The sequence below is a fragment of the Pleurodeles waltl genome, chromosome 10 (assembly GCF_031143425.1).
Source record: "Pleurodeles waltl isolate 20211129_DDA chromosome 10, aPleWal1.hap1.20221129, whole genome shotgun sequence".
Classification (NCBI taxonomy): Eukaryota; Metazoa; Chordata; class Amphibia; order Caudata; family Salamandridae; genus Pleurodeles; species Pleurodeles waltl.
The window spans coordinates 35,189,467-35,215,996 of NC_090449.1; the positions used below are offsets into that span (position 1 = coordinate 35,189,467).

A 26,530-nucleotide genomic window follows, 5' to 3' on the forward strand; every position below is an offset into this window, starting at 1 on the left:
ACTGTTTAAATCTCTGTAAAGAGAGAGGACCGGAAAGGTGAAGAGCTTTACAGGTGATGGTAAGAGCTTTGAACATTATCCTCTGGTTAATGGGGAGCCAACGTAAGGGTGTCAAATTCTGCAAAGAGGATTGTCTATTTGGATAACTCAAACTGAGGCGAGCAGCAGCATTTTGAACTAATTGTGGTTTATTAAGAAGATACAGTGAGTTTTCATAACCTAACTTAGCAGTGATCATTGTGTGGATTACCATCTTACAAGACTAGTCAGGCAAGAATGCAAGATTCTTTTTTAAAGATTCTAAGAGGAAAAATACTGTGGCTGTGAATTTTCTCTTGAGACTTAAATGATAACTGAATGCTAAAAATGACACCAAGGTTCCTGACTGATTTTTTTGACACTGGGGGAGGACTTAAGTCAACTGACCACAAAGATGTAGCCGGCAGAGAATGTAGGTCTCCAAAGAACAACATTTCAGATTTATCTGAATTAAGTTTCAGATAACGCTGCCTCATCTACTTCACAATAGCAGTCAAACAGTTCCGAGCATTTTCCTCCAGCTTGCTATCCATTTGTTGGAAAGAGAGCATCAACCGTGTAGCATCAGCGTAGGATACTAGATTAAAACCCTGGTTATCCACTAACTTGCCCAGACGAGCAAGATAGATATTAAAACGAGTGGGGCTTAGGGCAGAACCTTGAGGTACCCCACCGCACATATTCTTAAAATCTGATGAAAATGGAGGAAAGTGTAGAGATTGCTTCCGGTCTGATAAAAAAAAGATTTGAGCCATTTGTTTGCCATTTTGTGTATGTCGGCATCTCTCAGTTGGTGTAAGCAATTACGGTCAGCATTTATGATTAATGGGAGGGAGGGCGTTCCAGGACTTGGCGTCAAGCTGGGAGACGGAGCAGCCTCCGCTCCGCTGTGGGAGGATGAGGGAGGAGGATCGCAGGTTTATGGATGGTTGGTGTAAGTTCAGGGGGTGGTTCATGTATGCTGATCCTTGGTCATGGAGGGCTTTGTAGACATGTGTCGTAGTTTGCAATGGCATCTTTTCTAGACGAGGGAGCCAGTGGAGGTTCCTCAGGTGTTGGGTGATGTGGGTCCGTTTGGGCAGGTTGAGGATCAGTCTGGCTGCTGAATTGCGTATTGTCTGGATCCTTCTCATGAGTTTGGATGTGGTTCCTGCAAACAGTATGTTGCCGAAGTCCAGGCGGCTGGTAATTAGGGCTTGCATTACTGTTTTCATCACGCTTTATTGGCACAAACAATCAAGCACAATCTTATTTTCAGTATTTATGAGATTAATACATGGAACTATTAATAAATGTAATATAGTCATCCTCTTCGAGCATGGAAGGCTGGTCTGTCCTTGGTAGTGGGGCTTTAAGAGTTGGTATAAAACACATAGAAGAACTAAAATGAATCACCTGAAAGAAGTTCACAAAGATACCTAGGAGTACCCAAGGTGTCATACTGCCTGCTCCTGCAGCTGTGTTACCAATTTCAGAGAGGGCTTAAATAAGCCAGACATCCATGAGGCAAAACAGAGACCACCGTATCAAGGAACATGGCACCCAAGAATAAAAACTGCAAAAGTATGGAGAGGACTATGATTAAGAAAGATGGATGATGTGCAAGATAAAAGAAAGTGTATACGATCCAGAGAGCTAAAAGACAATGTGCACCTTATAGAAGAGCTTATATGACTCAGAGAGCTAGAAGACAATGTAAAAGAAAAAAAAGAGTGTATTTGACTAAGAGAGCTAGAAGATAAAGTGCAAGGTAGCAGAGCTTTCATGTATCAGTAGAACCAGAGTTGTAAGTTTATTTAATGTTTTAGGTAAAAATAGCACCAAGAGGTGCGAAGAGCCAACTGCACGCACCCCTGAAACGGGACAAAGTCACAAGTTCAGACTGACCGTGATGGAGCATGCATGGGGTACTGGACCGAGTTTGGACCTCTCGAAGGTGGACCTTGCATCCTTGATGCAAAGTCTGGACCTTGCGTCGAGGAGAGACTCTACTTTGCGTCTTGTCCAGTGAAGGCACGGTCATGTGCTGCAATGTGAGATCCTGCACTCGTTTCATAGCCAGTGGAAGTTACGAGAGACGCTTATGTGGAGATGCAGAGCAGCGGGTGTGGCATTCTAGCACAGCGGGCTTAGCAGTCTGTGTCGAGCGGCAGCAGTAGTGGCCAATGCCAAGGCTAGTCACAGGAAAGTCGCTGAAGTGGCCACTTGTCCTTCGCCACCCACTACCTGCTTCCTGACCCTTCCCAGACCCCAGACCTGGTCCTCAGTCCTGGCAGAGCCACCAGTGGTCGGGCCTTGCCCTTCTTCAGCAAGCCTTGCAAGCCCCGCATTGTCTGCAAACCAGCAAGATCGACGACCAGGCTGCTTCCGTGAGCCATCTGTGAGGATACAAACGCCCACGCCCCCAGCACAGTGGAAACATTGTAGAAGTGGGCCCTCCAGGACCCTCCCTGAATCTCAAGGCACGGCTGCGCCGCAGGGAGAGTTCCTTCTATTCATCCTCACAAAAAGAGCGGCACGTAGCCACCCTTAGGCTCAGTTTTTCAGTCAGCGGGCAGCCTTCTCTCTCCCAGCCTTCGGCCCCAGGCTCTGCCCTCACTGGAAGGGAGCCCCTATTTTTGGGCGCAAGGCTCAGGACTCGGGCCTGCTTGGCACTTACCAAACAAGAAGGCAACAAGAAGAAAGAGATCAATGGCAGAGTACCGGCAAGCAACTGGCCAAGCACTTGTGTTACTGCACCTCCCGTCTCCCCACAATATAAAAAAGGAAATGGCCAATTCTCTTAGAATGCGACCAAATCCTGTCTCCTCCAGTTTACAGGGCACTCTGGAGGCACATTGCTGGCTCTTTGGTCCCCCTGATGCAGATACATTACTGACAGGTTCAGGGCTCATCCATAGCTTCAACCACCCTTTGCACGTTTACCTAACTGTGCCACTCAACCCACAGAACGGCCTAACACCACTGGATTCAGCTGGTAAAAGCCCAGAACAACAATACGAGTTGTGCAGAGGACCAGCCAAACTGACATGCGCACTTACAGTGCACCTACCACTCCTCCTTCCTGCTGGTGACGCAGAGGTTGGCCCATCCCGCCCTAGACTCGGTGGACTGGCTAAGTGAAAATTAAAATGATAATAAAACAGTTTGTGGGGCAGTGAGGTGATGCTCTTCCGCCACGGAGGCGCCAATAAATACTATGCATTTAACCTGCCTTGCTACAGTTAAGAAAAGACTTAGGGCCAGATGTATCAAAACACTTTCCATTCGCAAATGGTGCGCATCGTAAGATTTTATCGTTTACAAATGCAAAATAGCCTTTCACGATGTATGAAAGGCATCGCAGTCCAATTTTAGGGAATCACAATTTTTAGCGATTCCCAAAAATTGTGACTCCGAATAAGCAATGGCAATTTGCAATTCCCTAAGTAGAAAATCGTAAATAGGAAATTCCTGTTTGTGATTTGCTATGCACATGTATCATGCATATCCTAAATGAGAACTGGGCATTTAGGAAATGCAATTACCACCAACTCCAAGTTGGTGGTAACCATGTGCACTTTTAAAAAATGCATTAAAAATGCTTTTTTTGAAGTGCCATGTAGCACACACAGGCCACTAGGGCATGTGTGTGCTTTACATGTGTAATTTTTTTTTTGGAGGGGGGTGCATCAAAGGGGTCCTTAAGCCCTCAGCACCCTTGGTTTTGCACTACCTATTTTGCAAATTCCTAAGAGGAATTTGCAAATTAGGAAATGCAAAACCATTCGCACCTAGGCCCATAGGAATGAATGGAGTCTTATTCCCTAATTGCGATTCCCTAATAGCGTTTGTGATTCTGTAGGAATCGCTACTAGGGAATTGCTATTTTGTTCCATTCCATTTCGCATTTCCTAAATAGCGACTTCTTAAAATTTGCTATTTAGGTAATGCAAAATGGAACTTTGATACATCTGGTCCTTACTTCACCAGGACTTTGTTTGTTTCGAAGTCTGAACCTGCTGTCAGGCTGTAATCACTAGCCTGAAACTGGAGAATATCACGCTAACTGTGAAGACTGTTGAGTTCCTCCTCGCGGCTGCAGCAAAATAGCTGTTACTCATCATCTGAAGTAACCCTGGGACAATCCATCGCTGCCTTTGCACCTGGGACTTTCTATTTGCTCTGGAGCCTAAAATGAACACCATGCAAACTGCTTAAGCCACTTATAACATCCATAGCACAGCCTGAGGCCGATTCTGCACTTTGCACTTTCTGCTGTAGTCTTCTCCTGTCCTGCTGGTGTCAGATACTCAGTCTAAGAATGAGCTCCAGTATAAATGCCCAAGTAAATGATAACAAGTATGGCACATGATACCTTTGCAGTTCCTCCTTCTCTGTTGCTACTAATTATTCGGCTAATGATGTTTGCTTGCACTGCACTTTTGACTATTTTTAGGTTTTAGCTAACTCCTCCTGAAGCTCGCGGGTTCATTTTACTGCGCTTATAGTGGACACTCATGTCTTGCTTTATATTCTTTGTTTGAACTCGTATCGATGAACTGCACTTTTTGTTAAGGTTTTAATTAACTGTACAATAAACTGAAATGAACTGAGTTAGTTTTCATTGCGCTATGTCGGTTCTGCTGAAGCAGCCGATAAGGCCCTGTGGCGTGCTGCGATGTGAGGTTCTGAGTTGGTATGCACAGTGCTGCGTCGGTTCCAGTGAAGACGCGGATCAGAAGATGTAAGGTGCTGTGGTGCAAACCCTGCATTGGTCTGCACTGCATCAGATCCTATGATGTCCTGAGCAGGAGCTGCAATGCGATGCTTTGCATCAGTCTGCATCGTACTGCTTTGGATCTAGAGAAACGTTCACATGCACAGGGAAGACTATACTCTGACTCCAGCCAAGGGCCCAGGAACTTGAGGATAGCACTTGGGTAGTGTGGGGGGTAGGTCTCGCTCCAAAAGAGGTCAGCAGAGGGGACAAGGTCTGGTCCAGATCGGTCTGGTTAGCTAGAAAGGAGGAGAAGCCTCTTGACGTGTGTCCCTGGAGGTCAGCCAACTAACTTTTGGAGTTACTTCTGGGGAGTCTGTATTCAAGGGAAGCAAATCCAATCTTCCTTCTTCAGACATCAGGCTGCCCTTCCACAGGTCCAGGAGTCTTCTGAAGAGCAGTTCTGAAGGTGCCACTTTTATACCCGGTTCCAGCCTTGGTTTGGGGGAATTTCTTGACCTACCAGGAAAACTGGTTCTGGTCAGTTCTTCCCCTCTCCCTGGTCCTGGATCCAAAGCGTCTAGGGTGACAAAGGCAAGGGCAGACCAGGTATCAGGTTCCTTTATGTGTGCGGCAGGCAGGACCATCTGAAGTGCAATCCAAGCACAAAACAGCTCCTTCCTAGTCATCCTGTCAGGAAGACCCACTCCCCTCACACGTGGGCCTTTGTTCCCATGTTTGGATGCGATATTCACAACCCAACAGCAGTGCCACTCACTGTCTTGTGACCCGGGACCCTGGCAGAAATGGCATATTTAGTAGAGGAAGAAAAATGTCACCTTTCTAAAATTAGCATTTTCAGGTGGTAACATAAAAGCCGACTTTACCACTAAATACATTTTTAAATTACAATTCATTTGAGTGTAAGCAGCATTTCTTTATCTGGTTCCAAACTGAAGTTAACACTTATTAAGTGGAATAATGTAACCCAGTGTTAGTCTATTAGAGAGATAGCCTTACAACAGTGAAAAATGACTTTAAGGTTTTTTCACTGTCACGTAAACATACATGTTCTACATCTTAAATACCATGTACTTGGCCTATGAGCTTTTAGGTACTACGTTAAGGGTGATTTACAAGTATTTAAAAGAAAGGTTTAGGCCTGACAAAGGATTTAATTTGCTAGGTCGTAAAAGCAGTTTGAACTGCACTACAAGTTGCAATGGCAGGCCTGAGATGTTTTGCAGGGCTACTTTGGTGGGCAGCAAAATCAGAGCCGCTGGCCACTAGTAGCATTTAATTTACAGGCACTGGGTACATGTGATACCAATTACTATAGACATCTGTAAATTAAATGGGCCAACGAGCTGCAGGCCTATTTTGCCATGTTTAAGGAAGAGAGCACAAGACCTTTACCTTTGGTTAGCAGGGGTAAAGTGCACAGAGTCCTAATGCCAACAAAAAACAATTCAGTAATAACAGGGGATGAAGGAAAAAACTATGGTGAAACACCACACCACGGATGTCAGGTCTAACAGAGTACACTAATGGATCACTGGATCAACTGCAACAAACTGATATTTGCACCAAAGAGAATACTAGTACATAGACGGCCCCAACACCATTTAAGGTAAATACAATAGTATTTATTGTCATTTCAAGCTAAAGGCTAATTTAATATACATTACTAAAAAGACAATGGTTAGAAATGTTGCTTAATGTAAAAAATAATGCCTTTGTATAAATAAATTGTCCAGATTATATAATGTGAGTTTGTGTAACATATTGTAATGTAGTTAGGCATTTGATAAATAATTTAAAATAAAGAAATAAGGGAAAGGGTTATAGTTTGTACTTTGTTTTAAATAAGTTAATAGCTAATGTTAGATCATTTATTTTCATTTGTTATAACCTAGGTCAATTAATTTATGTTAATGTTATTTAATTAAATATATTATGGAACAGATTAGTTTTAGTAATAGAGTTCGGTTAAAGATCATAATTTCATTAATTTCATTTAATTTCATTTAATTTGAATTAAATAAGGATTAAGGTTAGTGTATTATGTTTATATTCAAGATAATTATGGATTTAAACTAATTAATAGTTAAGGTTAATGATAGTAATAGAGTAACAGAGTTAGGACAAGGGCAAGTTTTTTATGTTAATGAAAAAAAATCATGGTTAGAGTTTACATAGCTGTACATCAAGGGACCGATTTATATCTTGGCGGAGAGGGAAATCCATTGCAATGGTGATGGAGTTTCTTCCCTGCCAAGTCTATGATCCGACTGCCAGATTTAAATGTGGGCGGAGCACAGTTTTACTATAGTGGAAACTACTCCACAGTAATCACGTTTCTTTGATGACCTGACGGAGTAAGAGCCATGGGAAGCTTGGCTTCATGCCACCCTACCTAATTTAGATGAGCTGACATATAGCCATTTTTAAATGCATATCGCTGCCAGGAAAAAACCCTGCAGTCAGGGGCACAGAAAAGTTCTTGATGTCCCCCTCACGATGGGAAAAAAATTCCCATGACGAGGGGCCATTGTACCTTGGGATTTTCTTTTTGAAAATGAAAAAACTTGGTAAGTTTTTCTTAAGGCTCTGTCATGTTAATGGTGCTGTACGGCACAATTCCAAAGCTTTGACAGGAACCGCCATGACGGGTTCCTGCCAAAGCTAGATCTGTCCACTGCGGACATTTCTAAATTTGGCTGTTGACAACTCTGTCAGGGCAACGGAGTTATTGACTCCGTGGCACTGGCGGAGGATGGACTGATTGACAACTAATAAATTAGGCTGCTAAGTTTAGTAGTTACATTCAGTGAAATGCAGTTTGTGCTATGGTTAGGTATACATGCTATATTTAAATTTAAGTTAATTAAATTAACTGAACTTTAGAATTTTTTTAAAATAATACAGTTATAGGTTTGAGGTAGCTGGATAAAACATCAAAAAGACACGCTGTTGAGCGATCGAAGGGCCCGATTCACAGAGTTAAACTTAGACCTTTTTACTATGAGTAAAAGTAGGTTTTTGGTCTAAGTTTAGACTTTTTGCCTAAACTTAGACTTTTAGTCTGTGTTTACCTTTGTAAACCGGTCCAATGTAGCCATACCTTGAAGTGGCTGACCTCGAGGTAGTAATACTCATCCTAAAAGGAGCGAAAGCAATGATCCCTGATCTGTAGGATAAAGCCACTTATGCCACCCCAGCTGTTCGAGAGTTGAGCATAACCGGGGAAAATGCCCGTGTGAAGAAGTAGATGTGGGGAGGTAGGTTAGGGAATGGACCTTAAATACAACCTGCCTTTTCCTCCTGAGCTTTTTCCACAATTTTTCCTCCTTTCTCTTACAGCAATTGTGTGTCGCGACTCGATCCTCAGGAGCCAAGACAATGGTAAGTCAATTCTTAGTAGCAGCTTCCCGTTTACTGCATGATTTTCAGAGCATTTCCTAAAGTGGTAAAGGAGGTTGCCCCCCCGTAAGCACCTTCTGACCAGGGCAGACCAGCAAACGGATGTGTTATCACTAATGTTAGTTCAACTGTGAGGGAATGAAACCATTCCCCCAGCAGTCAGCCCATGAGCCTTGTTCTAGGATCCAGGTTAGTTCACCGAGTATAAATTCAACTACAAGCGAAATCACTGAGTAAATTTAACTTGCCTCCTTATCATCTAAGAGTGTATCACCATTAGGAAGCCCTTTATATTGAGTTCCACAAATGAATCTCACCTAAAATGCGCATGATTTTGCTTTATATATAAAGATCAAAAGGACGTAGTATATTGCATCCTCGAGCTCTTTCGTTCTATTAGTACCAAACCTTCTACTACATCTACTGCTGCAACTAGTAGTACTTTCCCCCGTAGGTCAAAAAGTACTTCCATAGATACTCACAGCACCAGCAGCGCTGGAGTTATCAGTAGCTCACCATGCACTCCGTTTTCAATTGCTCCTGGTCCTGCTTTAGAGCTATTACTAACATCACAAGGTATAAACTGCTCCTGGTCTCACTAGAGCATTAGTACACCAAGGATTACTGATGCTACTAGGACTGGAACTACTGTGACAATCAGTACACCAACAATCCTACCTCTGACCCTACTACCAGTTGCACTACTAAGCACAACTAGTTCTTTGCCTAGTGTAAATGCTTGTAGTACATGCGTTCCTGCTACGACCACGCGGAACCTACAACTACCCTTCAGTGTGGAGTCGGCCATTATAAGACTTCATCTTGACCTCTTTATTTTTGCTTTTTCTATAAAGTCTTTGAGAATGAAGCTCTATTGATGAACTCAATGGCATTGCCTTAGTGAGAAAAGTATCCTCTGAATTTGATGTCAGTGACCTGAATACCCCTAGGTACTCAGCATTCCGCTCTAGTCAGCTAACAGACTTGTTTTTCTCCCAGCTTGCAATCAAAAGTTTAGTTTCCAAGAAAGAACAGAGGTACAAGATCTGGAGAAAACACTTCCTGGTTAGCCTCTGCAAGGTTCCTGGCACAAACCAAGTGCCCCAGTGGCAGCAGCACTGAAAGGTTCCCTTGTGGACAAAGAAGTGGGAGAGAAGGAGCTCTCCCTTGACTTCAGTGGAGCTCCCAGCATGCCAGTGGTTAATGTTTTGATGGTCATTGTAACCCCCTTCTTTGAGGTTACTTACATGTCGATTTTGCAAGAACCTTTCGGTCACTTCCCCCCTTTATTAGGCAGGTGGCTGTCTTTTCATTAACCGTAAGCAGTGTTTTCTTTCCTTTGATGGTGTCCCTTTGGTTGCACATTTATGCACCATCCCCTATGTATCTCCATTGCAGATTATAGATCTTCACACTTTAATGACATGACCATTCAACCAACAGAGAATTAACATCTCTCTTAATATGTATCCCCTCTAATTAATGAAACACTGCTCTGAACTATATTGTCCTGATGGTGACCCTTTAATTTATAGTAGGTAGAAATACCAATGAAACTATTCTGGCAAATAGACTGCACTTACTGACTATTAAGTTTGCTGTATTATATAATTAACTTTTTCCTTCTGAAAGAACAACCTGAAACTACAAATATGTATTTACCACTGTCTTACTTGTATGATACACAGCCTGATCATTTTGGCGCTTTTTCTCTTAACATGTGAGCACCAAGCACTCTTAATGTGAATTTGTTTTTCGCGATCTATCTATAAACAATTATCACGGCTAGGTTTGTTATGTGCTGTTGATCAATTCTTTGTTTTGAAATAATGAAGATTGTGTATGTTATCTCAGTCCCACTATCAACCATTTTGTGTGTGAAGATTTAGTTGAAGTATTAGATAGATATGTGCAGCTGTAGCATTAGTGTATTGACAACTAGTAACAAAGTACCTTTTAAATCATCGTGAAGTCCTTGATAAAATGCTGCGAATGCAGCTCCATCTATCCAATTCACATCAGTCGCAGTTATTGGAAGTCAGCAATGTAGGTCTTCAGCGCTTGTTAACCTTGTTTCAGAGTGAGTAAACCCATGTGAGAATTAGCGGTGGCGTAAAGATTCCGCTCCGCCGGTGGAGTTTGCAGAGTTTTGCCCACTCCATGCTCTGCTTGGAGGACAGAGTTCGGGAAAAACCCACCAGCCGCCTTGTGGCAGAGGTTTTTTTAACTGTTGCTCACCAACATTATGTTGCCGAATGCTAGCAAGAATTTGCATCCCCTAGCGTGATTTTAGGGTGCTAGAATGCCTCCCGGTGAGATTTCTCAACACGGGCAGCCGCGGCAGGCCGTGACTGTTCTCACGTAGGAAGGTGCCGCTCGAGTACAAAATCTACTCGAGAGGCAGAAAGAAGCAGCGCCCTCTGGCGTGCTGCGTGGTGCCATCTGCACAGATTTTGCAGAGTGGAACAAGTTCTTGGAGCTCAAACTCAGCACAAGCAGCACAACATGCTGAATTCAACACCCAGAATCTTGCAGGGATTTTATGTAACTCCGTGGAATTCTTCAGAGTGAAACTCCACAAGTTGCACCCACCCTTAGTGAGAATCCTCTGTGATATGTCTTTTTTGACATATTGTATGAAACTGTGTCAAAAATTGCTGATTGTTTGATAGACACTGAGATTCGTTTAAGATTAATAGGGGTGCCCAAGGCTTACTTCGTTGGAAATGACATGAGTAAGACTTTAGCGTGATTAGTTACAAACTGATGTTCTTGTCAACAGGGGCTCAGTAAACAGAAATATAATGGGCTGGAATGTGTCCCATAGTAAACACTGGTGGCTCGTGATAACTTCAAGCATTCCATACCTCACTTTCTATGTAGTATGAAGAGGGGATCCCCATCAACAACGGAGAAGCACCAACTCTACTAAAAATGAGAAGAAAGCTGGAGACGCCTTCATTTGTAAAGGAATAAGCTCCGCGGTCACAAGTTTTGCTCAGAAGCCTGCGGCCGGCGCTATCGCACATCAATCAGCGTGCCGAACACCTGGCTGCAGAGCCGCGATTCCCACTCGCGCCGCTTCGATGCACTACGAGACATAACTCTTCCCTTTACAGCGCTCTGTCAGATTCCTGCTTTCTGAAATTGTCACGGATTTCAGTCTTTTTCTTCATCTTTGTGTTTTCCCTCTCTTGTGAGACTAATGAGGAAAAATGAGAGCTGGTCCCCTAAAACGATTGCCGGTGGGCCCCACCTGCAGCCACCAGCTAACATTTAGCATGGCCCCAAGCATGGTCTTCAAGGAACAGTAGTTAAATCATTGACTTTTCCCGGCAGTCATTCCCCATCCAGCACAACGTTGCTCTGGAGCTAGGCTCATGCGCTACCAATATTCACATCCATACAAGAGATATAAATGGCTTCAAAACTAACAAAGGTCTTTGCAGAGGTGGGTGAGGCACTGAAAGCTCGAGCCTGAAGCCTGGCTCTGGCGCAGCTCGAGGTCCTGCTGAATCCTCTAGTCTATAACGGGCGGAGCTTTCAAGTGGCTTTTGCCTGCCAACCAGTGCTTAATTTGTAAATAAAAAAGTGCCGGTGCTCAAAGCTCTCCTCTTAAACATGTGGCTGCTGCAGTTAAATGTGTGAACAGGGAATACTGAGGTGGCTTAATCCTGAAGCCATCTCGGGCCTCTTCAAACCATATAAAGCCACTCCTTGCCCCTTCAGCTCACTCTTGCAGCTTTCTGCTTTCTCCCGTTGTGACGCTTTTTCGTTTTTCTCTTCCTCCCTCTTTCCCATATGTGTCTTTTGCTCGCAGCAAATGCTTGAGGCAGAAGACTAAGCCCTGGCCCTCAAAAATAAGTGCCGGTGCTCAGCACTGGAAACAAGCAGCACAAATTAAGCACTGCTGCCAAACTCCCTCTACCCGGGGTGTGGCGTTACGGTCATAGCTGCAGACTTTGGAAATGGGAAACCAGGTTCCAGTCTAGGTGTCCCCTCAACATCCTTTGATTCTGGGCTAATCACTTACTCTCTCCATGTTTAAAAATAATGGGTGTGACCCTGTGTCATGTAACTGGTGCTCACCTCATACATTTGGGTTGAGTCTGTGATATATAAAAACTGCAGAAAAATACACAAAGACATAAAAAGCAAGCATTAACATAAAAAGGAGAGACAAATAGATACCCATTTAATGGTTAAGTTTTAGAAAGAAACCAGAAAACCTGGATCAATCACGGCTTCCCCAACTAAACTGTGTGACCATAGGTACATGATTTATTTCTCCAAAACTCCTTTTACTTTATTATCGCTATGAAAGCACTTTCAAATATGTGGGCTCAGAATACCAGTTGTACAAAACGCAGCGTTTTACCTAATAGACTATGATGGTGCTCTGTAATAATCTGGGCCACGTACATTACACGACAACTGTCTTGCGTCTTAGTTTATTAATGGTTCATATTTAAAACGTATTACTTTTATTATGTACTTCTCTGTGCAGTGCTAGACTATGACGTATGAATGTCAGAGCTTTCATACATTAAAGAAATACACTTTTGAAAACTTTGAGGAGACTGCATCATGTTTTAGCTGATGTTTGTTGTACGAATTACATATCAAACATTTTCTGGGCTCGGCTCGTGCATGGGCTCCAAGATGTATTTATTTTATTTTCTTGGCTCGCCACCTCTACTTCTTTCAGTGACTCAGCGTGTGCGATGTTCACATATGGCCACTGGGAGGCAGCACAATGCAGAAGACGCGAGTCAGCTCTGCTCTTAGCGTTCAAAAAGATTATCTCTGCCCAAAGAAGGGATTATTTTAGATTTAAAATACACGCGCACATAAATTCCATAACGGCCGAATGAAAAACATCATTTAATGGCCGGGATTCGCCATGCAGGGAAGGGTCAGTTACAGGGATGTGGACGAGGATTTATAGAAGATGAAAGCAAAATGAGGGAAGATGTAGGAAGTGCCTTGAAGTCACCCGCAAAGTGGGCTGCTAGGAACTTCTCCGGGGTGCTGCTGGTGTGAATCCCTGATGGAGCTAACAGCAGCGGCCCCCGCGTCTCTATGAAGTAGCCCCCCTACTAGTGAGTGTCCTGTGATGACGGCAGGCAGGAGTTCATTATTACGATCAGTCTTTCATCTGTCCTCTCTTCCCTCATGACCTCTCTCTCTCCCTCTCCCCGGTGTATCATCCGTGTCTCTTTTCACTTTCTAAACCCGCCTCAGCCTTCCATCCGCCTGTCCCAGCCGCCCTCATAGGCCATCAGTGGTGCTGCAGGCCTCTAGAAATGTGTCTTGTGTGTGTATGTGTGTGCTTGTGTCTGTTCACATGCATGTACGTGTGTATGTACTGGTGTGTCTTTGGACTAGTGCATGTGATTGTATTTGCGCTTGTGTTTATGCCCTTGGATGTTTCTCTGTGGGTGCTTGTGCGTGTATCATAGGTCGGTTTTAACTCTAGTGGCGCCCTCTGCGGCAACCTATTTTGGCACCCACCCCATGACCGCCTCCTCGGATTCCCTCACGACCACCCGGCAAATGTGCCCCTCATCTCTCCATAGCCCCCCTTTCACATACATTTCATTTGTTTTAAAGCGCTTGTAAAAGCTGGCTTTACTAATCCACTCACTTGTACACATAAAGTATAGTTCTGTTCTTTGAAACAGGCACATTAACCCTCTGCGCTACCTAATGGCGACTCAAAGCTGCCACTAGAAAAACTCCATCTCTCTCTCTCTAGCAGGAACATTAAATACAAGTGGTACCCTGACATTTTAATTGTTTCCTGAAGGCTGGACATTCACAAGTTTCTAAGTTATTGCTAAACACAGCCTTGAGGTCAGCGCTCCCCAATTCAAGTCAGCACCATCCTAAAGCTGGCCCTGCGTGTATGAGAGTGTGTTTGCACGCACCTGTGTGTGCACGTCTGTGCGCCTGATGGTGTGTGAACGTGCATGTACTTGTGTGTACGTACTTGTGTGTCTTTGGACTAGTGCATGTGATTGTGTATGCGCTTGTGTATGTGAATGTTTTTGAAAGTGCTTGTGTGTATGCATATGTGTATGTGTTCATGTGTGTGTGCTTGTTTGCCCATGTGAAGGTGTGTGCGTTTGTACTTGTGTGTATGTATTTTGGTATGTTTTTACTGGTGCATGTGATTGTATATGTGCTTGTGTTTGTGCGTGTGTATGTTTTTTGTATGTGTGCTTGTGTGGGTGACTGTGCATGTATGAGAGTGTGTGTGTGTGTGTGTGCATGTTTGCGCCTGTGATGGTGTGAGCCTATGTATATACTTGTGTGTTTTTCCACACATGCATGTGATTGTGTGCTTGCTTGTGTTTGTGCGTGTGGATGTTTCTCTATGTGTGCATCTGTGCGTGTATGAGAGTGTGTGTGTGCACGCACCTGTGCGTGCGCGTCTGTGCATCTGATGATGTCTGCACATGCCTGCATGCGTGTATGTACTTGGGTGTTTTTGTACAAGTGCATGTGATTGTATATGTGCTTGTATTTGTGCATGTGGATGTTTTTGAATGTGCTTGCGTGTGTGCGTCTGTGCATGTATAAATGTGTGTGTGCATGCAAGTGTGCATGTGTGTGTGCTTGTGCGTGTTTGCCCCTGTGAAGGTGTGTGCGTTTGCATGTACTTGTGTGTATGTATTTTGGTGTGTTTATACTGGTGCATGTGATTATATATGTGGGTATGTTTGTGCGTGTGGATGTTTTTGTATGTGTGCTTGTGTGGGTGTCTGTATGTATGAGAGTGTGAGTGCATGTTTGCGCCGGGGATAGTGGGTGCCTATATATGTACTTGTGTGTTTTTCCACACATGCATGTGATTGTGTGTGCTGGTTTGTGTTTGTGCATGTGGAAGTTTCTATATGTGTACTTGTGTGTGCATCTCTGGGTTTATGAGTGCGTGTGCATACACTTGTGCGTGCATGGGTGTGTGCTTGTGCATGTTTGTGCCTGTGATGGTGTGTGCGTTTGCGTGTACTTGTGTGTTTTTGTACTAGTACATATGATTGTATGTGTGGTTGCTTGTGTTTGTGCATGTGAATGTTTCTGTATGCATGCTTGTGTGTGTGCGTCTCTGCATGTATGGGTGGACGTACATGCACTTGTGTGCGTGTGAGAGATAGTGTGTGCACATGCATGAACTTGTGTTTTTTAGTACTAGTGCATGTGATGGTATATGTGTTTGTGTATGTGGATGTTTTTGTATGTGTGTGCATCTGTGTGTGTGAGAGTGTGTGTGCGTGTGTGTGTGTGCATGTTTTTGCCTGCAATGATGTGCTTGTGTATCTACTTGTGTGTTTTTGAATACATGCATGTGATTGTATGTGTGCTTGCTTATGTTTGTGATTGTGGATGTTGTGTGTGTCCATCTGTTCGTGTGTGCATGTGAGTGTGCTTGTGTGTATGCTTGTGTGTGTTTGATCCTGTGATGGTGTGTGCATGTGTATGTACTTGTGTGTTTTTGTACACATGTATGTGATTGTATTTGTGTTTGGTTGCAAGTGCATGCTTTCATAAATGTTTAAGTAGTTTGTATAGGTGTTTAGACAAAATATCCGATGAAAAATATTGTTTGGACAAACTATTGTGTCAAGAATATCGAGGACAAAGATGTCATGAAGGTACGTTTCATGGGTAAGCAAATTTTTATTATATATAAATCCACATACATGTACCTTTAACGATCTATATGTCTTCAAAGAACATACATGTAGAGGTAAGAATAGTAAATCTATACTGACCTATTTGCACGTACCTTCTCGATATTTCAGTCCTCACTATTTTCGACACGGTAATCTGTCCCCTCACCCTTTGAAGTGTTCCCATTGGCTCCCCCGCCCAGGTAGTGGCGCTTGGGGCCTGATGTACTAGGCAACTTTGCAATTGGAAAACATGTGATTCACAAAATCACAGGGTTTGAAGCTGCAAATAGTTGTCTCAGATCTACAAAAGACATTTCATAAGTCAGAAATATTTTTACGGTTTGTAAAATGGGTTTTGTAACCCATGCCAAACTGCAGCTAGGAAGGGACATGAAAAAGGCATAACTTATTTAAAAAAAAGCATACCTTTCAAATTGTGAATCAGTATTCAGAGCAACACTGGTTTGCGACCTGAAAGGTGGCTGCCGAACATTGTACTTTTACCAACACCCCAAAGGTGATGGTAACTGATCAGCGAAGGGAAAGGACTTTCAAAGGACCCATTCCCTTTTACAAATCATCTTGACAGCCTCAAGGGGAATAGGCAGTGGTCTGCATTCCAGCTCCACACACTCCCCCTGATGCTTTTTTTTTTAAATAGAGTAGCACCAGGTCCTGTAAGGCACATCGGCGGTTTTGAAAAAAGTTGTTTATTTGGAATCTGCTGTCCCTTGAAGGCAATCATCCCTGTTTGTGTAGCCAATCGCATCAGATTGCAAATTGAGCAATGACTACTTATTAATCAAGCAGGCCGCTCTGCAAACCCCCTGGAAATGGTCATTTTTCGAATAGTCATAATGCACAGGCAGGTTTGAAAAATCTGATAGAGGTTCTAAAAAGTCAATGTGGATTTTGCAATTGCTTTTTCCAACCAGTATCTTAGTACATTTGGCTCCCAGAGCATGTTTGCAAGCTGAATGAGGTATTGATGCAGGAAAGGTTTACACCTTATTCTGGAAAAGAAAAGGGGCCTCAGGATGGGCTCGACTCCCATTTCATTGAGACTCATTTAGCTGATGATCTGCAACCACAACAATCGACCTGCTGGAGAAAGGGATGCTTTGCTTCTGCTACAAGGGCTCACGGAGGGCTGCATGGAAGTGAATGCTCTTCAATTTTAAGTGAAGAATTTCAATACATTATTGAGAAAACCATCTTGTTTGAACCAAAAGGCTAATTTAAAATTGTTCCAGGATGCCCATTTCTATTGAAATGGCTATTAGGGACATTACATTTAATTAGAGTCTTTTATTCACTACCATACCCTTAACTTTAACAGTAATCCTTACTATCCTACATGCAACTTTTACTCAGATCTCATTTTTCCTCCCATGTACTGAAATCCCAATTTTATCTCTTACTCTAATCCTGTCCTCAAACCTGGTTTTAACCCCAAACCTCTCGGACTTTAATCCGTACTGTAATCCTGACCCCCAACCATACATTAACCCACTACCACCTTTGAACATGTCTGCGCAAAAGACCCTCAATAGGTCCTTTCATGACTGAGCAAAATCTGGGAATGCTGACGTAAAGATATAGGGCCTGATTCACAAAGGTGAATGTACACTTTCTCATAAGTATATTTTTTTTTATATTCGCAAACTACAAGTTTAATTTTACAACTGTGGAGAGTCAACAGTCTAGGTGGAGAGCTCTGCACATACAAAGATGGGCCTGTCAAATTTTTCTTCTACCAAGTACAAATGTTGAAACTGTATATATAGATTATTATATGGAAATCTGACATGTTCTAATCAGTTTCCAGATCATTTGCTGCTATTACAAAGGTTGACCACGGAGAGGTACCTTTTCTGTATTTGACGTTTGTGGTGATGGTCCACCGAGGAGGGAATCTGGTCACAGCGGTGCTTCCATTCTGGCTCGAGAGCCATAGCTCCCAACCTTTGCAGTGTCCCCCAGTCAAAAGCCGCCTTGCCTGAGCCTCAAGGTTTTTATAAAGACTTAAAGATATCACAGATCCATCCCTCAATCAAGTTTGATTTTTGACTCGTTTGAGGTTATGATTTCATCAGGAATGATCAATGTCTGCGCCTTGCGGCCCTAGGGAAGTCTGGCATCTATAAAGGACTTTGCAAGCAGACTGGGTTAACTTTACCTCACTTTGGGACTCGAACACTGCTGCTTCAGCATATGAACCTTCTTTTGACCACGCAGGATGCACCTTAAATTTTGCCATTATTTAGACAGATCCAAATCTCATCCCAGGCCACGGCTCAATCACATTTGTTGGATATGTGTCAGGGCGCTTGAGATATGCCTAGAATGTATCCAGGGTGTCTCTTAACATTGGCCAGTGGAGCCTAACTCATAGACACAAAGCAGTACCCATATTTATACTCTAACATACACAAGTTTCTAGCAGTAGTCACATGGTAAATTCTTACATTGAACACAAGCACATGCTTAGACAAGCTCATGAGAAACAAAGAGTGGTCTTCATACAGTGAGAAACAACTAAACAGTTTTCAGCAGAGAAAACTCATCTTGACTTTTCATGCTTTGACAGCCAAACATGCAAATGTTAGCATGAGCAAAAAAACATGGCCGAAGTGTTATAATATACCCTAAAATGAGCAAGGGCATTTTAAGTTTTCAATATTCTAATGCCTCAAGCTAAATGTATTTTAAAGAATGAGCTGGGAATCCAATTATTTATTTCATTTATTTATACATCATTGGCTCCTGATGCAAAGACCACTTTGTAGCACTGGGTCTTTTCAAAATTGTTATGTTGTGTTATGTTTATTTTTAAAGAACACTTTTACCCACAAGGGATTCCTGGTGATTAAGAGGCGTGTGCCTAGCCCTGCCTACGGTAGGTTGGTTAATTGAAACAGTGTACCCTTGTTATGTTTATTACTAAGTTGGGAGACTGTATACTGGACCATCAACTTCCCAGTCCCTCCCCTCTTCGTCTGTTTTGGTTAATTGAAAGCCAGGTCTTCAGCTTCTTGCAAAATTCAAACGAGAGGAGAAGGTACTGATGCCGAGTAGGAGGCTGTTCCTAGCTTCAGGGGCAAGGTAACAGAATACCTGTCATCGTGATCTGGTTCTGTGTATGTGTAAAATGCGCATGTAGGAATCCTGCACAGCGGAGGTGCCTGGGTGGGTGGTGGAAGGAGATGAGACTGTTCAAGCAGGTGGGACCTACGTTCTCTAGTGCTTTAAGGGGAGTTTGAAATGAGCCTGTTTGTGTATTGAGAGTCAGTAGGGCACCCTGAAGTGTGCTGTGATATGAGTTCTGTGTGGGAGGTTGAGGATGAGTCTGGCTGCCGAGTTCTGGATGTTGTGTAGTCTTCCAGTGAGTTGCTTGGTGATCCCGGCATAGAGGGTGGTCCTGTAATCCAAATTGCTGTTGATTAGGGAGAAAATTGCAGTTTTTCTAGAGCTGCTTAGGAGCCATTTGAAGATCTTCTTAAGCATCTTCGGGTTGTGGAAGCTTTTTGCTGTTGATGGTTATTTCGAGGTTCCTGGGACGGATGCTGGGTGTGGTTCAGAGTTCAACCAGCCACCAGTTGGAGCTCCATGGGAGGTTTTTCTTGCCAGCCATTGCTACCTCTGTGCTGTTGAGCTTGAGACAACTAGCTTTCATGCAGGTAGTGACTTCAGTCATGCAGGCGGTGAACTTATTTCTTCTGTTGGGGGTCTTTTCTGAGAGGAAGAGTATGGGTTGTGTGTCATCAGCGTAGGAGAGCAAGTTGATTTTGTGTGCATGGATGATGTTGGCCAGAGGGATCATGTATGCTTTGAAGAGGGTGGGGCTGAGTTATAAACCTTGAGGCACTCGGCAGACGAGTTTGCGGGCATCGGAGGAGTAAGATGCTAAGCTGACAGATTTAGTGCTCTATCCGTTAAGAAGGAGCTGATTCAGCGGAGAGTGGGTCCTTAGATGCTAATTTTATCAGTCGTCTGATGAGGATGAGGTGTGAAACTGTACCAAATGCCGCAGAGAGGTCCCGGGGAATGAGGGCTGTTATGTCTCCTCTGTCAGGGTGTTGGAGGTGACACGTCCTGGGTGGCTACGACGAGGCCCTAGACAGGCATAACCTCCCACTCCCATCGGGGGTGATTACACTCAGTGTATAACCTGCTCTCACCCTTGGGTAGCTTGGCACAGAGCAGTCAGGCTTATCACAGGAGCAATGTGTAAAGCATTGGCACAGCACTTCCATGCAACCATCATACTGAGCGTCACAAAAGAGACTTCACAGGAGGTGTATGTAAATACAAATTTGCGTTCAACACACATTATTAACATAGCATGATCATCTTGTAAATCTGGGCATAAATCATGTTTAAAAATATTACTCATAATACTAATTAAGCCCAACAGTGTTATACACCGTAAACAGTATGTACATGTGAGAAAAAGAATACTTCCGCTCATGCGGTGCCAAATTTTGTCAGCATGAGACCCACCCTAGAGATTCCCCCAATTCAATAACACACTGTTGTAGGTTCCACCTCAGTTCACAATGTTAGCAGCAATATGCATATATCAAGACTTGCAGCACTTTTAATGAGCACAGCGGCCTGGGCCGCACCAGTAATACTATTGTCAACTATCAGTCTTTGGCAAGAAATAACGTGTACGACAACACCACTGTGTTGTTTTATAAATCACTCACACTCATTCCCTTAGAATTCACTCCACACCGCTACGCAGTGCCAGGGATATCAGGCAGTTTGTACACACGCACTCGCACAGTCCTGGCACCCTAATGCGGTGCCCTGATATCCGGCCGATTAATGCCACCATGTTCACAGATGGCCAAGGCCCCAAACTGCCCACCAACCAGTTCCTGCTAGCCTCCCCACCTTCCTCGCTTGAGCTGGAAATGAAGCTACCTTATCCTGGATACTAGGCCGCTCACGGCCGAAGTCACTCTTCTCAGGATCCCAGGGACAAGGTGGGGGAAGGAAGAGATAATGGCTGATCAGTGAACAGTTCACACATACAGGTTTGAACACTAATCGGGAGGTTCACGCAGAGGTCTGCAAGGCACAGTGAGAGGGTCGCTGGGCCACACACTAGTCACAGCAGCTCCCAGCCTGGCACTCCACTGCACAAATAGTTACCAATTCCGTGCCTCTTGAGAAGGAGGCACAATTCAGGGGCGTGATGACTTGAGCCACCCAACAATTCCGGTTGCACATGAAGAGCTACCAGGTCCACACCTCTGGGGAAGGAGGCACAACGTCTGGTGCACGATGACCTGAGTCACACCAGACGATTCCGATCCCACATGCAAAGTGCTCAATGAAGTACCTCCCTGGAATGAGGCACAACTTCAAGGGCGCAGTGACTTGAGTCGCCCCAGACTATTAGTTCACACAAGAAAAGGCCCATACAGGCCTGCTGTGTCAGGCTCAGCATATATGAAAAGACCAGTGTGCAAATGCGCACTCACAGACAAGCTGTGCCAGGTTCCGTATATATGAAAACACCATTGTGTAAGGGTGAACATATTGGCGAGCTAGGCCAGGCTCAGTACTTATGAAAACACCATTGTGTAAGCCACAGCTAGGCGAGGCTCAGTATATATGAAACTCCATTAAGCAGGTGTGCACAACTGGGACACAATGGCAGACTCAGTACCTTATTGAACACCATTGTGCAAGTGCACATACAGTGATCTGCAATGACAGGCTCAGGACACAATACAACACTATTGTGCCTGTGTGCACACACTGGTCTGCTGTGGCAAGCCCAATACCAGCTGGTTGGCGCCACTTCCTAACCGGTGGAGGAAGGGCGCTCACACTTCCACCCTGTGTACACAGGGGGATAGTGCTCTGGGCCTAAGGCCTCTATAAGAGAATCAGCCCACCCTATGGGAAAGACAAACCTCTAGGGAGGGAACCCCATGTGGGGGGTTCTTCTCTACAGTGCATGGTACACATTGTTGTACTTGCCCTGGTGAGTTGTAAGGCCTGCTCAGGGTTGGCCACGGCTTTATATGCCCCCGTGAGTGCTGGCGAACATGTCCCCCCTCACCCCCCAAGGCCTGCACTGTCAGGCATAGGACATGGCTGACATGCTTTTCTAGTGGGTGGCACACTCAGTGCAGCATCCCACTAGTAGCCAGAGCCGTGCGTTCCCCGGACATGTGGTGTACCTTTCTACAAGGCACTCTTGTGTACAGCACCACAACCATGAACATGAACGCCCCTTGCTGGCATGTGTAGGAAGGGTGCACACACTTTTCCACTGCAGTACAGTACGAAAGTGCCCAGAGTCCTAAGGCCACGGAAGAGAGTGAGCAAGAAAACTGGAGAAAAAAAAAGCAAAACTTTGCAGAAAAATCCCCTAAGAAGGCCACGTCCAACAGGATTCATGCAGATACTCAAAAGTTGTGAAGAAAAGGGGGGAAAGTTATAGGGATAGGTGCTAACAGAATATCACCAAAACATTTCTTAACATTAAATAATAAATACGGTGCTCCCGAACGGAGGGTCCTCCCAGCACCTCCCGTGTTTCTCCAAAGGAAAAAACAAACTGATTCAAAAAGCCAGGGCACTCGTATGAAATAATGTAAGAGTCTGTGCAGTTAGGTTCTTGGTCTTCAGAGAATCAATATATAATCCAAACAGAGTTAAAGTTCAGTGTCTTTATTCTTGTGCGAAGTTTTCATACACGTTCATCACATCAGAAAGATTCCATATGTGGTCATCACAACAACATCCAACAGCCAACACGTGTTTCGTCTCTGAGAAATTAATCTCATTGACTTCCTCAGGGCAAAGTATAAGTAAGGTGTTAATATGAATAAATGGCTTATCCTAATCAAGTAAAACTCTTCAAGATAATGTACAATCAATAAGGAAAGAGTAGTGGGAATCACATGACGGGGGCTAGACACTATTATCCCAGAGTCTTCGTGAGGGAGTACTCATAAGTCAGCAAGTATGGATCAAAAACCTTTTACGGTGCGATCTATAAACAAAACAGTTCTTTTGGGTAATTTCTTGTGTTGGGGGCGCTGTGTCTTGCTCCTCGATAATTCATCTGGCGTGTATGTAGAGAAAAAGGGCGTGTAAGCCCTCCGTCTCATCTAGAGGTATAAGGTACAGAAGAGACACCGAGTAAGGTCTCTGGAGTGTTCTTGCCACTGGGTTGCACTTGAGAGGAACCAGTGTGTCAACACATGGGGTGATTCAGCTTTCGAGATTCTTGAAGGCTTTTGGGCAAGTTGCTGTTGTGCTCCGGCTGGTGCTTTGAGAAGGTGGAATACCACTCCTCTTCTGTTGCTGCATAAACGGAGTCTCTGGCTAAGCTCTACAAGGTTTGTTTTGACACTCAAGCATAACACGAGTGAATGTAGTTCAATGTAGCAATGCTTGAATGGAAAAGACAGGTTTTTGTAGTTCAGAAGAACCCCACCCAATACATAGTTGAAGTGGCATCAATGCATTTGGGTTACTAACATCCCCTAAACAGGGGCCCAGGGAAACTGTGGATATTGGAAACAAACCTATGTCATTTTCTTTAACACCACACATACAAACTGCACTAAGAAATGTGTGTTTATTTCAATAAGTGGATCCTGTTGCGTTTAAGATCTAAAACAAACACACAGAATATGATTAAAACAGCACAAATGCAAGTTGTGAACAGCGAAAATAAAATAAACATTTCTATAATGGTTAAAATATCATCTAAAAAACTAACACCCTAGAACCTACTTTTATGCTCTACATGCAGGAGAGCATGGAGTTGAATAACTTACATCTAGATTTTCTTGGGAAGAATGAGTGATCTGCATTCCTGCTTACAGCCAAGCACACTAATTATCAGTAGTCAGGGAGGCCCTGTCCCCTGAAAAAAGCAAACATGCCTCACATCAGCATCAGCTCTGCCTGACTCGGGCTGGATATCAGCTTTCAGTAGAAAGTGCTATACGGCAGCATCTCTGGCAGTTGAGATCTTCTCTGGCAGTATCTTGTGCATTAACCTGTAGCGAAGGACCTCTCCTGACAAGTGGGAATCCTTTAATACTATATCGACTATCTCTTAATAACTGATGTACTAGTTGCCATAGCATCATCCCACAGATCCCACCATGTTTCTAAGCTGATATTCTCCCTCCTGGTAGAGATAAGACCCAATGATGATGCTAGGGCCACTAGTCCTTCAGCATGTAATTTATGACTACTGATGGAAACTAACTATTGAGTGTCACAAATATTATTCAACAATATTAAGAGATTCCTGATTTTGAGAATGGTGCTGATTCAATCCTTTTGATATTTTCTGTCTTAGCAGTACCTCTAATAGTGTCCGGAGGGTGCCATGCTATGATGAAAGGGTATTGTGAATAGTCAGTGAATGTCTCAGCAGTACTTGCAGTGCATGGTGGGTGCTAGGCTATGACACAGGGGTACTGTGGAAGCGCTGTGAACGTCTTAGAACTACTAGTGACAGCACATTGTAGGAGCTCCGCTACAATAAAGGATACTACACTACGATAAAGGAGTATTGTCGGAGCTCTGCGACTCTCTCAGTGGTGAAATATGAGTGAATTGTGCAGATCAGAATAAGGTAGTGCTGTCAATGCCTCATTACTGGTATATCAGTGGACACTACAGCTCAGGCTAGAGAGGCAATGTGTGAGTCCTTTGAATGTGTCAGTACTGGGATATCAGTGGATGTGGAGCAATGCGAGTGCCCTTTGAATGTCTCTGTACTGGGATATCAGTGGATGTGGTGCAATTTCAGAGTCCTTTGAATGTCTCAGTACTGGGATATCAGTGGATGCTGCAGGTCAGGCTAGAGGTGCAATGTGAGAGCCCTTTGATGTCTCAGTACTGGAATACTAGTTCCTGGTTCAGATAAGTTAAAGGGGTAACATAGGAGCCCCGTGCCCCGGCGCTGTCCTATCAGAGAATGGTACAGCACAGGTTCCAAGGTCAGGATAAAAGTAGTGGTGTGCAGTGTAGATCTGGGTAGTGGTGTGAATGTCTCGTCAGACCACTTTGGATGTGTCAGTACTGGGATATCAATGCCTTGTGCAGGTCTAGACACACGTAACACAATACAACCAAAAGGATATAATGAAGGAATGAATGAATGAATGGATTAATGAAGATTTATAGAGCGAGTCATTGGCATCATAATGGAGTACCATGATATTATTAGTGTTTCTTTATTTTTAATCTACAGACGCCCTGTGACTTTTATGGCTCTGGTGGGTTCAAAGAGAACTGCTGCTAATGGCAATTAGGTAATGCTGCTATGCCCTAGAGGTGCCCATCTAGCAGACCTGTCAGAAACAAGCACTGGAATCCGGAAACTGGGACAGCGAAAACACGGTGCTAATCTGCAGCCCCACCTTTGCCTTCTTGCAAACGTGTATATACCTGGTTCTATGTCTGAACAACCCATAAAACGCCTGGCCTACGCCTGTACCCCATTAAGACAGCCTCTATGTCTGAACCCCATAAAGTCTGGCTCTATGTATGAACCCCTATCAAGACTGCCTCTATGTCTGAACCCCGTAAAGTCTTCGCTCTACGTCTGAACCCCATAAAGTCTGTCTCCATGTCTGAACCCCATAAAGTCTGACTCCATGTCTGAACCCCTGACTCCATGTCTGAACCCCATAAAGTTTGACTCCATGTCTGAACCCCATAAAGTCTGTCTGCATGTCTGAACCCCATAAAGTCTGACCCCATGTCTGAACCCCATAAAGTCTGACTCCATGTCTGAACCCCATAAAGTCTGTCTCTATGTCTGAACCCCATAAAGTCTGGCTCTGTGTCTGAACCCCATAAAGTCTGGACCTATATCTGAACCGCTATCGAGACTGCCTCTATGTCCGGACCCCATAAGGTCTGGCTCTATGTCTGAACCCCATAAAGTCTGGCTCTATGTCTAAACCCCTATCAAGATTGACTCTATGTCTGAACCCCCATGACGACTGCCTATGTCTGAGCCCCATAAAGTCTGGCCCTATATCTGAACCCCTATGAAGACTGCGTCTATGTCTGAACCCCACATGGTCTGGCTCTATGTCTGAACCCCATAAAGTCTGACTCCATGTCTGAACCCCATAAAGTCTGACTCCAGGTCTGAACCCCTTTCAAGACTGCCTCTATGTCTGAACCCCATAAGGTCTGGCTCTATGTCTGAACCCCATAAAGTCTGGCTCTCTGTCTTAACCCCTTTCAAGACTGCCTCTATGTCTGAACCCCATAAGGTCTGGCTCTATGTCTGAACACCATAAAGTCTGGCTCTATGTCTGAACCCCTATCAAGACTGCCTCTATGTCTGAACCCCATAAGGTCTGGCTGTATGTCTAAACCCTATAAAGTCTGCTTCTATGTCTGAACACCATAAAGATTATAGATGGAGTATTTCGATGTCCCCATCACACAATGGAGTATTCATGCACCTGGTGCATTCCCTTTCACCCAGCTGACCTGGTGAAGGGCTCTTGAAAGGGTGATCACAGCACCTATGCTCCCTAACACTGGCACTATGGACGAGGGGGTGAAGCAACAAGGAAGCGATTTAACCAGACGCCTGGGGAGACCTGTGTACCATTTACTCACCCGGAATATTAGAGGCCTGTGTAACTCAGGCGCCACAGGATACACTCCTACC

The 26,530-nt window shown here is 44.1% G+C and overlaps 1 protein-coding gene across 1 annotated transcript in view; it reads left to right on the forward strand.

Annotated features, from left to right (window-relative positions):
- The window catches only part of LOC138260999 (NACHT, LRR and PYD domains-containing protein 3-like), a 122,451-nt gene that overhangs the window by 40,735 nt on the left and 55,186 nt on the right, over positions 1 to 26,530 (forward strand). Inside the window, exon 3 of the mRNA XM_069209588.1 lies at positions 8,102 to 8,143. Within this exon, the coding sequence (XP_069065689.1) occupies positions 8,102 to 8,143 (42 nt within the window). The remainder of the gene's footprint in view (positions 1 to 8,101; positions 8,144 to 26,530) is intronic.